General features: G+C 42.9%; 1 protein-coding gene across 1 annotated transcript; it reads left to right on the top strand.

Annotated features, from left to right (window-relative positions):
- The first annotated feature begins 8 nt into the window (after window positions 1–8).
- On the top strand, window positions 9–17308 carry ZIM2 (zinc finger imprinted 2). Its single transcript, XM_023651480.2, has 7 exons — window positions 9–70; window positions 5162–5665; window positions 7397–7494; window positions 8155–8202; window positions 9448–9574; window positions 12389–12478; window positions 16204–17308. The coding sequence occupies exons 2-7, from the start codon at window positions 5287–5289 to the stop codon at window positions 17184–17186; spliced, it is 1725 nt and encodes a 574-aa protein (XP_023507248.1). The 5' UTR covers window positions 9–70; window positions 5162–5286; the 3' UTR covers window positions 17187–17308.
- The last annotated feature ends 9 nt before the right edge of the window (window positions 17309–17317 follow it).

The raw sequence follows: 17317 nt of genomic DNA, 5'->3' as shown, positions 1-17317 counted from the left end.
GCGCTGCGGCTTTGGGCGCGAAGTCTAAGGCGGAGCTGGTTCTCTCAGGCCGGGACGTCGGGCCCGCGAGGTGAGCGCGCGCGGGAGTCAGGGCGGGCGTGTGTGCTGCGCGCGGACAGCCCGGGCCGCGACGTGGCTGGAGGGGACGCGCGGGCGGGGTCGAGCGCGCGGGCAGCCTGGGCTGGCCTCAGGGCGCGAGGAGCGGCGGCCGGCGGACGCGGTGAGGGCCCGTGAGGCGACGCCGCGGCGGGCGGCCCGGCTGCAGCGCCGCATGGGAGCCTCCGCGCTGAACGACGAGGCCCTGCTTCGGGGGGACGACGCGGCAGCCCGGGGGCGGCGAGGGTGGGGGCCCGGGCGGTCCCCGAGCTCGGCCGCGGGGCTGAGGAGCCGCGGGCGCTGAGCTGGGCGGAGCGCGGCCTCCCCTCAGAGGCGCGCCGCCCAGATCCGGCCGGCCGCCGCGCCCGGGGCCTCCCGCGCTTTTAGTCTTGGAGAGTATTTGCCGTGAGCTGCTTTGCTCAGCGCTCGGTAGTAGGACTTGCCCCTGTGCCCAGGAGGACCCTGGGCGGGGACCCGGAAGGCGCTGTCTGAGGAGACGGTGACACCACCTTGTCCCTTTCCGGGAAGCTTGCTGCCCTGTGTGTTTCCCACTTCCTACGACTCAGGGGCCGGCCCCTCGCCCAGTCGTTCAGTTCGCTAGCTCTGCTTCGGCGGCCCGGCGTGTGGCGGGTTCGGATCCGGGGCGCGGACATGGCGCCGCTCATCAGGCCACGCTGAGGCGGCGTCCCACGTGCCACAACCAGAAGGACCCGCAACTAACATACACAACTGTGTACCGGGGGGCTTTGGGGAGAAGAAGGAAAAAGAGGAGGATTGGCAACAGGTGTTAGCACAGGGCCACTCTTCCTCCCCCCCTCAAAAAAACCCATTCCTATGATTTTTGTATTAAATTACATAATGTGTCTTACTGTAAAGCATTTTTCTTAATTGTAGATTAAAAACGAGATTCTTCAGGGTGGTGTGCGTCGTGATTTTCAGCTCCCGCCTTTTTTAAACCTTGCAGCAGCACAGGAAAGAAGGTTTTCCTTCTTTTCCCTCATTTTTGCAAATGAGGAAAGCTAAATTCAGAGAGATGCTAATTGCCCAGGTTTTCACATCATTTAGTGGAGATGGCCAGTGTTTCAGAATACAGAAACTGTTTACTTCCCATATGTCAAATAAATGTTTAATAATGAATGTTTAAAGTGAAAGTGAAATTATATTTTTTTAAGGAACTTTTTGGTCAGTGGAGAAATCAGAAGTATGATTATGAACTATGAAGAAAATAATGAAAATAAAAGTGCTGACATTCCTAAATTTTGATATATAACCGAAAGTAACAGCTTTCAATAGTCAGGAAAGAATGAAAATAAATTCTGCATTTGTTTCAGGAGGTTCCCAAAGTCCTCCAAACAAACCGGCAAACAAGTGAACAAACAAAAAAACTGATAAAACTCTAAAGAAACTGGGAGTAAGAACATAATAAAGATAAATGAAATTAATACATGAGAAAACAAAAATAATAGGATAGGAACTAGCCGCAGGTACTAGGGATGAGAGGGAGAAAATGGCAATAAAGAAAAAAAATAATAGGAATAATTTAAAAAGATAAACTAGTAATAAAGCAATATCATTGATAAGAAAGGATAAAGTTGCATACTTAGGCGATTTAGTGTTCTGAGAGTACTATGCTCAATCGTGTTAATATATTTGTTTCAAGCAAATGGATGATTTTTCTGGAAAAGTACTTTTAAAAAATTGGATTTAAAAAAAAGAAAACTTCGATAGACCAATGGCCATTGAAAATAACTTGAAGTCATTAAACAATTTGTTGACATTAGGGAAGCTTCTGCCCAAATGGTTTTAGTGGTATTGAGAGTTAGAAAATAAAGGTTGAATGAAAAAAATGTCAAGAAGAAAATAAAAAGGTGCCTAGATCCACTGAGGTAAGTGGTTAAAACTTGGATGATGAGGAATGTAGGATTAAGATAAGGCTGAGATCCAAGAGATAAAAATTTAAGGAAAGCACAGTTAAGAATTTATGAAAAAGAGAAAGGGACTGGTGCTCAGGTTGCCCTCTGAGGAGGCAGGGCCTTGAGCCTCCTTTCAGTGCCTGTGGCCTAGAGGGCCTAGAGGGCCTTGACCGTTCAAGGTCAAACTTTCCCTTTCTGGGCAGGGAGAAAGGATTGTGACTCCCTAAGCTTGCCTTGGACTTCGCTAGTCTAGGCAGGCAGGCAGGCTGGCAGGATTTCAGAGTCATTTCCACTACCACTTTCTCAGGATCCTTCCCTGGAGGCTGCAGACTTAGAAATTTAATTCAAAGGGGCATCTCCTGTCCCAAGAAGGAAGGGATAGCAAATTTAATAATTGGTAGTGCAGGGAAAGTTTTTAGAAAAAAATTATACTCTTCGCACACCCTACCCCAGACTAGATTCCAGTTAAAGAAAGTGGAATGTTTAAATATAATTGGATTATTTAGCTGGTCTCTGAATGGATAGTGATAATTTGAACTTTAAAATATTAAAATTCTACAAAGGCTAAAGAGAAGGTGTGGCATAGCTGGAATTTTTTTTTTTAAGCAAGTAGGATGAGGAATATTCTTTATATAGAGCCTTTGCCAAACAGCAACAGAAACACCCTGGTGGAAAAAGTGCAAAGGATAGGAACAATTTTAATAAATTGATAAAAATAATAAAATCTGAAAAAAATACTGAGCTTTATTATTAACTGAAGGAAATGCAAAATTAAAGAATAAGAAGATATTTTTCATCTGTCTAATTGGCAACAGATTTTATTTTTGAAGAAGATGATCAGCCCTGACCTAACTGCTGCCAATCCTCCTCCTCTTTTCTGAGGAAGACTGGCCCTGAGCTGACATCCGTGCCCATCTTCCTCTACTTTATACATGGGACGCCTACCACAGCATGGCTTGCCAAGCAGTGCCATGTCCACACCCGGGAACTGAACCGACGAACCCCAGGCCATTGAAGCAGAAGGTGCACACTTAACCGCTGCGCCACTTGGCTGGCCCCAGCAACAGATTTTTGAAGAATGATAGTGTTGTTGGCTGGCAGAATTAGTTACATAATTTGCAGGGCCTAGTGCAAAATGAAAACATGGGGTCCCTTGTTTAAAATATAGAAAATCTCAAGACAGCAACAACAGAGCATTCAACTAAGCTTGAGGCCTTTCTGAGCATCGGGCCCTATGTGACTGCACTGGTTGCATTCCCATGAAGCTGGCCCTATTGACTTGCAAGGTGAGTATCTAGTCTTATATATTGAGATTGGAAGAGGAAATTGGTGGAAGCCTTTGGGAGGAAAACTTGGCAGATAGTTTTAAGAACTTTTTAGTTCATACCCTTTGTCCAGGTAATTTTATTTTGAGAAATCTAGCCTTGAAGGGAAGTATCAGGGATGTGGAAAAATAGTTTCAGTGATGGTCATTGCATTATAATTTATAGTAATGAAACCCCAAAATGCTTTCAGACAGAAAAATGGTTAAATTATGTCATAGAAATAACAGATGTGTTTTAGTGGGGAGGAAAATAGCAAAGTCTCCCCCAAATGGCAATTTTGTTTGTGGTTTCGTAGAGTGAATACAGCTTTTGTAGAAGAAAGTTATTTTTTATTTTCCTGGTTATAGAAGAAATGGAAGTTCATTGTAGAACATAGCTTTGAGGGGGAAAGTGTAATCTCCCTGCTCATAGATAACCCCTGGTGTAGTATTTTGGTTTACTTTCCAGTGTTTTTTCCTTTGCTTCATATGGTTAAGCATGTATTCTAGGTACAGTTTGTTTCCTGCTTTTTTTCACTTAACATTATAACCTAGATGTTTCCCCACAACTATAACACAGCTAAACACTTTTTTAGTGAAATGTATTGTGTATACAGAAAAGGTCATAAACCATTAGTATAGAGCTCAGTTTTCACAAAAGGAACACACTGTCCATGTCTTAGGCTCCTAGATTAAGAAATAGAACATTACCAGCTTTTCAGGAGCCCCTTATGCTGTCCCCCCACAGTCATTATCACTGTTCCCCCTGCCCCCGTCCCAACAGTAACCACTATTCTGGCTAACACCTTAGATTTGTTTTGCCTGTTTTTGACCTTTATATAAATTGAATCATATAATGTGGACTTTTTTTTGAGCCTGGTTTCTTTCACTCAACAGCAAGATACATCCATATTCTCACTTTTGTTTAGAGTTCCAGTGTATGAATATACCATTCTATGGTGGCTCTGTCTCCTCTCGAAGACTTACTATTGTCTGATTTTTTCATTTTGACCATTCTGGGGAGTGTGTAGTGATACTCATCGTGGTTTTAGTTCAGATTTCTCTGATAACTAATGAAGTTGAGTCCCGTTTTATACGTTTATTGGTCACTTAGCTTTCTCATTTTGTGCAATACCTGCTCAAATCTTTTAACCTTTTTGCTGTTGTTTTGTCTGCCTTTTTCTTTCTGGTTTGTGTGAGTTCTTTATATATTTTGCATATGAATCCAGTCTTTTGTAGGATATATAGGTATTGTAAAGATCTTTCCTCATTCTGTATAATACACAGTAATTTTAACTCATTTATTTATTTATTTTAAAAATATTTTATTTTTCCTTTTTCTCCCCAAAGCCCCCTCGTACATAGTTTTGTATTTTTAGTTGAGCGTCCATCCAGTTGTGGCATGTAGGATGCCTCCTCAGCATGGCTTGATAAGCGGTGCCATGTCCGTGCCCAGGATCCAAACTGGAGAAACCCTGGGCTGCCAAAGTGGAGTGTGCGAACTTAACCGCTCAGCCATGAGGCCGGCCTCTTAGCTCATTTCTTTTTTGAAAGGAAATTCTTTCTTCTGTAGTTCATCAAATTAGTTCAGTTCATTGTGGCTTGGAGTTCAAGTCTCTTTTTCCTTCAATGCCATTTCTGAAATACTTGTACCCTGTGCCTGTGGACTTTCCAGACCTGGGAATGGGAGTGAGGGAGCATCACGTCTGTAGATGTGTAGATTTCTGTGATCGTGTATTGAGTGATTTGTGTGAAATGAGCTAACTCCGTTTGCCTCAAATCACCTCCACCCCACTGTCCAGTCCTAACTGTACAGGCCATTTGTTAAGTCTCTGTGTAATTTCTGCAGGTCGTGAGGTTTCTGTATCCTTTCTTCACCTGATACAACTTTGCCCACCGTCTTGTACAACAGTGTATTCTGGAGCAACCTGCCTAGTAAAGGATCTCCATCCTGCAAAGGGCCAAGCTCTAAAGATGCTGCCGATGACAGAGGTTTTGGATATCTTGAGGAATCCCCAGCTCTTTCATCTACATGATCAAGAAGAGAATCCAGAAACCATCCCCATAAGGAACCCAGGGGTTCTGAAAGTTTCTCACGAAAAGTTTAGGCATTTTCAGTACCTGTCAATGACCGGACCTCACCAAGCTGTGAACCAAATCCAGGAGCTCTGCTGGCAATGGCTGCAGCCAGAGACCCACACCAAGGAGGAGATGATGGAGCAACTGGTGCTGGAGCAGTTTCTGAACACCCTGCCAGAGGAGGTTCAGACATGGGTGAGGTCGAAACAGCCCAAGAACAGCAAGGAGGCAGGAACTCTGGTGGCCAACTTGATCCAAGCGTATGAGGAGAAAGGTGAGAGAGGAAGGAAGCAACTGGTTGTTTGAACATCTGCTGTAGGCCTGGTGTGTAATAGGAGCTGAATAAAGCTTTGTCAAATGAATGAAAGAATTAATTTTATAATCCAGTCTAATCTGCCTCCTGTAGATGAAGGAAATTTTGGGTTTGGCTTTTGCTTTTAATATTTATTATTTCTCTGAGAGTACGCTTTCTCTCCAGCTTTGTTCCTCTCCCCCCACATTTCTTATCCGGCCTAAATTTTAGTATCAACACAAGTCAATGCACACAGCAAAACGAAAAAGAGGGCATAAAATGCGGGAGATAACAAGGTCTGGAAGTTTAACCTCTGCCAAAATTTGGCTGGTTTCTTGGGAACTCAAGTTACTAGATTGGAACTAAGGACATTTCAGTAATGAGAGAAAGCCATTTACTCCTTATAGTTCCTTGAATAAAAATGATTACAAACTAAAAACAAAGTATTGTTTGGGTATATATATACAAAGAGAGAGAGAGAGAAAGAAAAAGGCAAGGGAACAATAAATATGAATCCAAGACCATAGTTATTTCTGGAGAGAAGGCTAGAGTGTGGACAGGAAAAGGCATATGGGTAGATGTAAGTTATTGGAAATGTTCTAGTTTTGGGGTTGGGTAGTGAATTCACAGGCCTTGATTATACTTAAAAATATAAATGAATAAATTTAAAATAAATGTGAGGGTCGTGCATGGCTCAGTGCTGATATCATATCCTGAATTAAAGATTATGATTAATCCAGTTCTGTGCACCTGAATTCCTTAAAAAGACTTTTGAAGATGCTAATGAATATGTTGAGCATTTACAATGTACTATATTCTAGGTTTTATAGTATTAATGTTTTATACATATTAATTTATTTACTTCTCTTAATAGCTCTTGAAGTAGGTATTACTTCTTGATCTGTAGATGAGAAGACAGAGGCACAAAGAGGTTGAGTACCTTGCCCATGGCTCCACGATTAGTAATGGCCATAGCCAGGATTCAGACCTGGGTGGCTGGTTCCAGCATTAATCATGGTGTTACACTGCCTCAGGTGGACATAGGGGATATTGTCCCAGGGTAAAGACTTGGCCAAAGGCACAGAGCTATTGACAGAGCTGTAGTTGGCGGCAAAGGAAAGAGAGCTCCCTAGGATAGAAAGAAACAACAGATTAATGAAAGGTGCACTTGGGAAGAGACTACAGGCAAGGGTGGCCTTCAAGATTCAGGTTTCTGTGGGGAATGTGGTGGCTGTCTTCTAGGTCAGTGAGTGAAAAAGATATAGGAAAAGCTTAATAATAAGAGCTGCCTTTTTTTTTTTTTAAATGCCTACTGTATGCTTTACACATGTAATGTTTAATCCTTACAAGAGCCCTTTGAAGTATAGGTATTATTATTTCCTTTTTACTGTTGAGAAACTGAGGTTCCTTGGTGATTGAGTGGATGGTGATGCTGGGAACCACTGATACAGAGAGAACATCCACTTTATTTGGAAGGCAGGGGGGAGCCACTGGGATTTAGAGCTGGAAATGACCAGAGCTCTTTTTTGGAACTTACTATATTGAGCTGAAAAAAGATTTTTATGGTCTTTCTCTTATCACAGAAAGTCTCAGACTGCTGCTACCTCCCGTGGCAGGATGGGGTGGCATGGGAGTGACAGGCCACTCTCTGTGTCTGTAGGTGCTGCCAGACTGGACTCAATTCCATCCATGACATTCCTTTCTCTCTTCTAGGTTTTCTCGCTCAGGACTCTGTCCTTGCAGAAAAGAACACCGAAGAAGACCAAAAGGACACAAAGATGTTTGACAGTCTGCCATCTGCTGGATCTCCTGTGAGTCAGGCTTTCTTCTGACTTGGTTATCCAGTATGGGCATCTCATCTCACCTTCCTGATTTCCAGACCTTCTCTATTTAATTAAACCAAACCCTCATTTTCTTTAACTCTTTCTATAAGTATCACCTGACTGAGCCTTTCCCTGGCTATTTCATCTAAAATTTTCTTCTGACTTTTTATATCTCCCTTCTTTGCTTTATTTTTCTCTATTGCAGTTATCACTATCCCACATACTATTTCTTTAACATGTTTCCTCTTTTCCTATCTCTTGAATGAATTGTTTTTTAAAATTTGTTTAGTATTCCATTTTATCTCCCCTTTTGGCTTATTCAAAACAACCCTCATTTGCACTGTTACTGTGCTTGTTTATATATGAAATGAATGGCAGCTAATATAAGGACATGAAACTGTTGTGAGATTTTCTTTTTTTCAAGAATGTGCTCCTTAATGTTCTTGTTAAATCACATTTTGAAACGTTAAAGACAATTGATGAAATTAATATGCTGCACTTCCTTTAGAACCAGAATAAAATTCATGGGGGGTGGCGATTAGGAAAAAAATTGTCTTAAAAGGTTCCTTAAGAGGGAGATAAGGAAAAAAGGTTGAGAAACACTGTTCTAGAAGATCTGCTCCTGAGAGTAGCCCTCTGTCCTTGCAGTGTCCATGTCAAGAATCCCAAGTGGAGATGCCCACAGGAGCTGCTGAGGTAATATAAATAAGGAATTTATAAATGGTTGGATTGTGACAAATGGGAGTGCCTGCCCCATTTAAGGGGCAGCTTTGACTCAGCTTCAGCTGATGGTACCATGTGAGAATGTGGGCCTGGGTCCCCTGATCGTCCAGTTTTTTAAAGAGAAACCAAAGTTCCAGTTAATAATGTTGAATCTACAAATTTTTTGGTGTTGGCAGCTAATATGAATTTTAAAAAAGAATAAAAAACTCATGTGAGCCAAACAAACCCCTCTGTAGGACCTGGGCAGCCGGTAGGTGACTTCTAGTTTAAATGAAATGTTCATTGGTCTGCATAATGTTTCCTGAAAACACAGAAGATATATATTAATAAAATGGGTATCATAGTATTATATAGTCTTCTAATATCTGCTTTTTAAGTTCAACCTCAGGTTACCAAGATTGGTGCATGTAACTATAGTTAATTAGTTTGTATTGCTGGAATATTATTCCATTGTATGACTGTACTGTGATATATTTGTTTCTTCTACTATAAATGGACTTTGGGTTGTTTCCAGGTTTTGGATGTGACAAACAGCACTGTTATGAACATGTATGTCTCCAAGTACACACAAGCAAATATTCCTATGAATACAATTTCTGGGTCCAAAGTGGTTTACTGATTTACATTTCCCTTAGCATCTTATAAGAGATCCTGTGGGTCCACATTCTAGATAACATTTGGTATTGGCAGTCTTCTTAATTTTTGTCAGTTGAATGGGTATAAAATGGTACTCTGTCATTTTTATTTGCATTTCCTTGTTTATTAATAATAATAAATATCTCTTCATATTTATGAGCTCTTTGCATTTTATGGATAAGTCACAATCACCTACCCACACTCACTTGTAAGAAAGAACCAGAGCCAGGACTTAAACCCAACTCGCTCTGATTCTAGACGCTGAGGTATACTGCTCAGCTTTTAATTATGGGCATTCATTCTTTCTTTATAAAGTGGCTGAAAAAGATCTTTTTCCTCCAATCCAACTCTGTAGCCATTAGCAGCAGGAACTGTCTCAGAAATGTTCCCCCTTCTCAGACTACAAGACAAAGAAAGGTACATTGCCAGGTCCCTGTAGCCTCCGGGTTAGAACACGTGGATTAGAAGCTTTCTGCTGGTCTGAATGTCAACTTCCGTGGTCAGCCCTCTCATCTGGCTCCTTCCCCGCTCCCTGGGATGACTTCTGGATTTCAATCATTTGGGAGTTTTCTGGTGTTTTAGGAGTTGGTGACTTTCGAGGATGTGGTTGTGGACTTCAGCCCAGAAGAATTAAGCTGCCTTACTGCTGCTCAGAGGAACCTCTATCGGGAGGTGATGCTGGAGAATTACAGGAACCTGGTCTCCCTGGGTAAGTCTGCCTTCTCCATGGAACTCAGTTTCTGCCCTCTGGGGAGGTGGTTCTCAACACTTTTCTGTCTTCCCATCAGTAACAATGGTTCACCATGTTGATGAGTCTCAACGCAAATCAGAGACAATATTTTAGTATCACACTCACTGTTAACTTGTAATATAGCTAACATTTATTGAGCAGTTAATATGTGTCAGGCACTAGTCTAAGCCCTTTACATATCTTAACACCTTTAGTCTTTTTTTTTTAAAGATTGGCACATGAGCTAACATCTGTTGCCAATCTTTTTTCCTTCTTTTTCTTCCCAAAACCCCTAGTACATAGTTGTGTATTCTAGTTGTGAGTGCCTCTGGTTGTGCTATGTGGGACGCCGCCTCAACATGGCCTGATGAGTGGTGCCATGTCCATGCCCAGGATCCGAACCAGTGAAACCCTGGGCTGCCGAAGTGGAGGGCGCGAACTTAATCTCTCGGCCACGGGGCCAGCACCTCCTTTAGTCTTTATACTGGTTCTATGACAGGGAGGTATATTTGTTGTTGTTGTTACTATTGCCATTTTACAGGTGAGCAAACTGAGTCATGGAAAAGTTCAATTACTTGTCTAAAGTCACACAGGTACAAAGTGGCAGAGCTTGGATTTGACCTCAAGCGGTTTGACTCCAGAATCTGCCCCCTTCAGCTCTGCTGTGCTGTCCAACAGGGGTTTGCTTCATCAGGTCTTGGTACAATAGGTGTTTCTTGCAATGATGTTTTTTGAATGGCTGAAGGAATTGCTGACAATTCCAGGAGCTTGAAAGTCTTCTACTGGCCTTGAGGTTTGAGAGTCAGATTGTCCGTCTCTCTTCAAAATCCAGAGTTGTTTACCTCTCCCCACAAGCTAAATGTTTTTGTTGTCAGTGTCAGGATCCTCTTTTCAGTGGCTTTTCTGGGGCCTGAGGTCTCATGAAAAACACAATCGCAACCAAACACTATTCCCACCATAAGCTGGTGCTCTTTTATCCCTGTGAATTCAGAGACCTGCATGGGGAAATGGAGCGCTTTACTTCAAACCTGGCACAGGGGTGTGTAATTTGAACTATGACTTTTATTGCTCACAAAGAAATGTCTTTTTCAACGTATTCTACACTCTTCTCTCGGTTACCACATTTTATGACTTAAAATAGAAGTGAGAGTATGGAGAGAGGGAATAAATCAGTTTTATCTTTTCAGCCCTCGTGCAATGACCTGGAAGCGTGTCCGTTTTCTTGTGAGCCCTTGGCTTCTTACAACACTGAAGGTTTTGGGTTAATAAAGATCTTACATGTCACCTAGGACGTTGTCTTTGCAAGTGTGGAATGAGTATAGTGCGTTCTATAGATTATTTTAGGTGGTACGTGGACAGCATGAAATAATCCTTCAATCACTTGGTGAGAAAGCAACTCCTTCTAATTTTCTTCCAAACTTTCTGATTACATCAGGTAGAGAATATCACTTGGGTGATAGCATGTCTCTGCATCTTGTTGATTATTCATTTTAGCAAAGAGAGATCAGACTTCAGGCTCTGAGCCTTAGATAGTCAACTGAAGATAGCTAGTGCTCAATAACCTTAGTTGCTGTTGTATCTATTGCTATGTTACCTTCAGGTTTTTTTTTTAATGACAGTAGTTTCTATTACAGGGTTGATATAAAGGTTCCATTTAAGTTAAGTGCATTTAAGTTAAAAAGAGAGGTGATCTAGAGAAAAATCTTAAATAAATACTAAATACTACTATAAAGGGCACATACATAGGGCTAAAATGTGAGAGTCATTCATTAGTCAGTGAACTCACAATGTGCTAGGTACTGTTATAGGCTTGGGGTTACAAAATGGATGAGAATTCCTGTTCTCATGGATGTTACATTCTAGTAGGGTGAGAGAGACAATAAACAAGTAAGTAATAAGGTAATATCTTAGTCGATTTGGGCTGCTATAATAGAATACCACAGGCTGGCTGGCTTCTAAACAACAGAAATTTATTTCTCACAATTATGGAGGTTGGAAGTCCAAGACCACAGTGCCAGAACTGTTGGGTGAGGGTCCTCTTCTGGGTCGCAGACTTCTAGTGTCCTCATGTGTTGGAAGGGGCTAGGGCACTCTGTGGGATCTGTTTTCTAAGAGCACTGATCCCATTCGTGAGGGCTCCCCGCTCATGACCTAAGCACCTCCCAAAGGCCACATTCCCTAATACTATCACATTAGGCACTAGGATTTCAACATGCATTTTGGGGGGATACAAACATTCAGACCATAGCAGGTGGTATGCAAATGAGTGAAGTTTGGGAAACATTGAACTAAGGGAAGGGGAGAAGAAGCATTTTAAGACCAGGGAACGAAGGTTATCACAGGAGGAAAAGAACCATATGTTCAGTTTTTGAGCACCTACATCGCCAGAATGCCCATGCTGAAGTAGAGAGCCTGGCACACGGCCCTCAAGTACCCTCTTCAGTTTTTACTCTAGAGCAGAGTTTTCCAACCACAGCACTTTTGACATTTGGACCGGATCATTCTTTGCTGTGGGAGGCTGAACTGTGCATTGCAGGATGTTTAGCAGCATTCCTGGCCTCTACGTACTGGACACCAGTAGCACTCCCTTCTCCCCTTGCAGTTGTAACAATCAAAAATGTCTCCCAACGTTGCCAAATGTCTCCTGGGGGAAAAATCGTTGGAAACAACCTTCATTTTTCTTCTGTGTGAATTTGCATCTTCCTTATTATCTCAGAGTCTTTAGAGCCCAGCCTGGGAGTTGCTGTGGGTGCAGGACAAAACCCCCAGGTTATGAGTCTCCTTCTTCAACAGGGTACCAGTTCCCTAAACCCGACCTTATCTCACGGCTGGAAGAGGAAGAGTCACGTGTGATGGAGGAAGACAGCAACACAATATGTCAAGGTGGGTAGTGAGGGGGAGGCCCATGGAGACTGGAATCATGGAAAGACAACCGCAGTCACTTGGGGTGGGGCCGGGAGCTGCTAGTCAGGGAGCTTCCTCAGAGCCCACTCAGGTCAGGGAGAAGGCCAGTAGGTGGTCTCTCCTCAGGGCCTCACATGGCTTCCCCACCTCGTGTGCTCAGCACTTCCCTTCATCTCCTCTCCGAAGCTTATCTCTTCCTGCAATGTGAGTCCTCTCCTGCCCAGGTGCACGAAGGCCGGGTTCCCTCTTCTCCAGTGTTCCAGACCTTCCATTCATTTGTGCCTTTCCCTTCATAGTTAGAAATCGTAGGTCTTTCCTCTTTAACTGAGACAAGCAAAAAACCTTTGGTGTGATACCCTGTCTCTTTCCAGCTGCCTCCCCCTTTCCCTCATGTCAGCTCCTCAGACTTTTTGATACCCAAAAGGTTCCTTCCCTTTCCCTCCTTAACCCCTGAAATCTGGTTTCCATCTCCCTACCTCTGCCAACACACACACACACAGTTCTACAACTTCCCCCAAAGCTCCTACATCCTTAGGGCTCAAGAACAGAACCTTCTAGACTTTCTCTTCTGCAAACTCTATGGCTACAATATTATAATATTTACCATCTCTATGAAATCTCTTTCTTTGAATTATGTCACTGTGTATGTCAGTCAGTATCATCATTGTCCTTCAATTACAGTTAACAGAAAATCACTTCCAAACTAAGCCATAGAGGGATTATTAGTTTACAGCACTGGTCAACTGGGCTTTGAGGGTGGTTGGATTTAAGGGCTCAGTGATGTCATCAAAGACCTAGTTTCATTTTCTCTTTTCACTCTGCCAACAAATCCTAGATGTGCTTTCTTGTTCCTGTCCAAAGAGAGAATGGGAGAGCAGGTGTATCAAAGAAGCATTCTCAAGAACGAGGAAGCTCTTTCCCAGAAGCCCTTGACACAACTCTTCTCACTTTTCATTGTTCCATTTTGGGTCACATCTCATTGCTGAACCTGTAGCTGTGCTCACTCTAGTGCTAGTTAACACTGTCCTCCCTGCCTTTTCCTGGGTGGGTGAAGTGAATGCTCAAACAAAATTCAGGGACCTACCAAGAGGACTCCTCTCCCTGTCTCTGTTTCTTTCATTGTCTTCTCTTCTGTACTGTAGTTTGTTCATTCATTCTTTCATTTGGTCAGTCATTCCACAGATATTTATTGAACTTCTGTGGTAGGCCAGCTACTGTCGTAAGTTCTGTGGATTCAGTAATGAACAAGACAGACAAAATCCCTCCCTTTGTGGAGTTTGCATTCTAATGGGGATGGTAAGTGATAAACAAACAAATGGTAGAATCTGTATAAAGCAGACAAAGTGGCATATAGGAGACTGCTTAAAAGGGGATACTCAGGGGGCCAGCCCTGGGGCCGAGTAGTTAAGTTCACATGCTCCGCTTCAGTGGCCCAGGGTTTCGCTGGCTCGGATCCTGGGTGCGGACATGGCACCGCTCATCAAGTCTGCTGAGGCGATGTCCCACATGCCACAACTAGAAGAACCCACAACTAGAATATACAACTCTGTACTGGGGGGATTTGGGGAAGAAAAAGCAGAAAAAAAAAGAAGAAGATTGGCAACAGTTGTTAGCTCAGGTGCCAATCTTTAAAAAAAAAAAAAAAGGTAGGCAAGGCCTCACTGAGGAAGATTTGAATGAAACTAAAGGGGGAACCACGTAAAAAACCTTGAGGAGGAGTGTTGTAGGCAGGGGGAACAGCAAATACAAAGGCCTCAAGTTTGGAATGAGCTTGGATGTTCGAGAAACAGGAAGAAGGGCAGTGTGGCCTGAGTGAAGTGCACTCAGGGTAGGAGATGAGGTCACGGAGACAGATACAGGCCAGCCCATGAAGGGATATGTTAAGGAATATGGATGTCATTCCAAGTGAGATGTGAAAAAGATATTGGAAGGTTTTTAGCCAAGAATGAGTTAGTGTAATTGACCACTAGTCACATGTGGTTACTTAAATTTACACTAATTAAAATTACATACAATTTAAAGTTTAGTTTCTCAGTCACACTAGACACATTTCAAGTGTTCGTGAGCTGCCTGTGTCTAGTGACTACTGTATCACACAGAAAAAATATAGACCATTTACATCATAGCAGGGAGTTCTATTGGGCAGCACTGTTCTGTGGAAAATGAGCTTTAGGCAGACCATCAGAGAAACCGGTTGGGAGCCTGTTGGAGTTCAGTAGGCTAAAGCTGACGGAGGCTGGTGCTGTGATTGCAGAGTGCTCAGGTTTGAGGTATTCTCTGAAAGGAGAACTGGCAGAACCTACTGAGACATCAGAAGTAAGGCAGGGCGAGGAAAGCAGAGGAGCCAGGAAGGACTGGGCTGTCTCATAGTCTTCCATGCTTGAGTCTTCAAAGATAATTTCCTAAGAGATCTAATCCATCATGATGGGTCCACTTCTCTCTCTTCTCCTGTTGACTGCCTAAGCTATATTCTGGTTCTGCTGTTTCTCCTGGACTCTGCTCACCTCTTCCCAGCATCTGCCAGGATGCGACCACTGTGTTCATCATTGTCTCTTCCAAGCCACAATCTTATACTTGATTTTCTTGGCTTCAGTTTCTTTCCCACTCAGGGAGTTGCCTTTATAAAGCACGGACTTGACCAGCTTCTTACCACTCTCAAAAGAAAATCCAAACTTTTAGCAAGACATTTAAATCCCTCCTAGGCTGACCTGAAATTCATATTCCAGCCTCGTCTCTCACAGATATTCCAAGTAAAACCCTGTGTTTCTGGCTCCCCAGGCCTGGATACTCACAGTTCAGTATCTTTGCTCAGGATGTTTTATAAGCTTGCCACCCCCTTCACCGCTTACTTAGTCCAAATGCCATCCTCTCTGCTAAACTTTCCTGTTCCTCAGTGGAATCAATCCCCTCGTCTCTTCTCCTGTAGTCATTTATAGTCAGATTAGCGTCTTTTTTACACTTCTCATGACAATCTGGTTGGGTAATGCCTTGCACAAAGTAGGCATTTAATAAATGTTGAATTGAAGGGAATTAGTTGGTTGGCAGTGTAGACAAGCGATTGGAAGCCAAGAAGAGAGTTAGAATTTTTTTGCTTTATTCTGAGTGAGACGTTGACCTGTTGACTCCAGTGTTTCCTCAGTGGTCTTTCTGAACTATGATAATAGGCATTCTTAAAAAAAAAAACACAAAATGTGTTCCATGGTGAGATCAGTTTGAGAAACGCTACATTCTGTACCTTCCCTCTTTGGGATTCAAGATGCCAGTGAAGGTTCTGAAGACTCCTACAGGAGTGAAACCTGCTTGACTTGTATTGTACAAGATTTCCCAAATTGATTTGACAATGGAATCCCTTTATGGCCCCAGCTATTTGTTTTTTAGAACACTAGTGATCTACTAAACATGGTCTGGAAAATGCTGACAGATCCCAGTCCCAGCTCTTTCTCTGGTTTCCTCATTCTCTTGTCTGTGTCTTTGGCATCTTTGTCAACCTTCAGTCCTCCTGGGTGGTCTCTTTTCTGCCTCTTCCTCAACCTTCCTTGCTTACTCTCCTTTCCATCCTTTTCCAATTCTCTCCTTAGGTTCCCAGAAAATGGTCAAACCTCCATAGATCTGTCCTGTTATCTTTGGTCTCTTTATTCTGTTTCTCCTATAATGATGTGTCTCTCTGAGTAGAAAGAATAGAGGAACTTTTACATTTCTTTTAGATTGGGAGAAAAAACTGGAAACCAAAGATGTAACTCCAGAGCAAAGCCTGCCCGTACAAAAGTCATCCTTGGGGGCAGGAACGGAGGGTTTGGAGGTAGGTAACTTCTGGCCTGTCTATGTAGGAGAGTCTTCTCCTGATGATCCATCAGAATCACACCAGGTCAACCAGGAGAAATTTTTGAGTCCTTTAACAGTGAGTGACCCCAAGACCCTCACTCAGGAAAGAAGCCATGGCAGTGATGAATTTGAGAGAAGTTCAAATCCTACTAAACAGTCAGAGGCTCCTCTAGGAAAGGATCCCCAGGAATGTGCTACTCCTAGAATTTACACCAGTTCCCAGCCAGTGGACAATAAGCCTTTCCTCCAAGACAACAAATACCACAGATGTGAATTTTGTGAAAGAACCTTTAGTACCAAAACAGCCCGTGAGATACATGAGCGGATCCATACTGGGAAGAAACCGTTTGAATGTAAACAGTGTGGAGAAGCCTTCTACCTCATACCACACCTCACCAGACACCAGAGGACTCATCCTAGTGAGAAGCCCTCTGGATGCAATGAAGGTGGAAAGTCTTTCATTCAGCGTGCAAATATCTGTGGCCGTGTAAGAATTCATAGGCAGAAGGAGTACTATGAATGTTTTCAGTGTGGCAAAGCCTTTCTCCAGCATGTGCATCTTTTTCAACATGTCAAAGCCCATGAGGCAGCAAAAGCCCTTCCACCTGAGTTGCCCCACAACAAGACATATTTAATTCGCTATCAGCGGAAACATGACTATGTTGGAGAAAGAGCCTGTCAGTGTTGTGACTGTGGCAAAGCCTTCAGTCAGAGTTCACATCTCATTCAACACTATCGAATTCATGCTCAAGAGAGGCCTTACCAGTGTCAGCTGTGTGGGAAGTGTTTCAGCCTACCTTCATACCTCACTCAACATTATCAACTCCATTCTCAAGAGAAACCTGTCGAGCGCAATTACTACTGAAAAACCTCCAGTAAGAGAACATTCTCAACATATTTGGCTTCATCCTGGAGAGAGACCCTCTGAGAGCTATGAATATGAGAAAGCCATCCACCAGCCCTCACACCTCATTAACGACTTGAAAATTCATCATA

The sequence above is a fragment of the Equus caballus genome, chromosome 10, assembly GCF_041296265.1.
Source record: "Equus caballus isolate H_3958 breed thoroughbred chromosome 10, TB-T2T, whole genome shotgun sequence".
In the NCBI taxonomy this organism is placed as follows: domain Eukaryota; kingdom Metazoa; phylum Chordata; class Mammalia; order Perissodactyla; family Equidae; genus Equus; species Equus caballus.
Note: the sequence above shows the minus strand (reverse complement) of the source record. Positions and strands in the feature narration are given on the sequence as shown.

What these genes read in the sequence shown, in the direction of transcription:
- ZIM2 (XM_023651480.2), top strand. Translation starts at nt 5,287, where the DNA reads ATGCTGCCGATGACAGAGGTTTTGGATATCTTGAGGAATCCCCAGCTC. An exon ending in TGCCCACAGGAGCTGCTGAG is followed by an intron (nt 8,203 to 9,447) that starts GTAATATAAATA and finishes CTGGTGTTTTAG; the next exon opens with GAGTTGGTGACTTTCGAGGA. An exon ending in CAGCAACACAATATGTCAAG is followed by an intron (nt 12,479 to 16,203) that starts GTGGGTAGTGAG and finishes CATTTCTTTTAG; the next exon opens with ATTGGGAGAAAAAACTGGAA.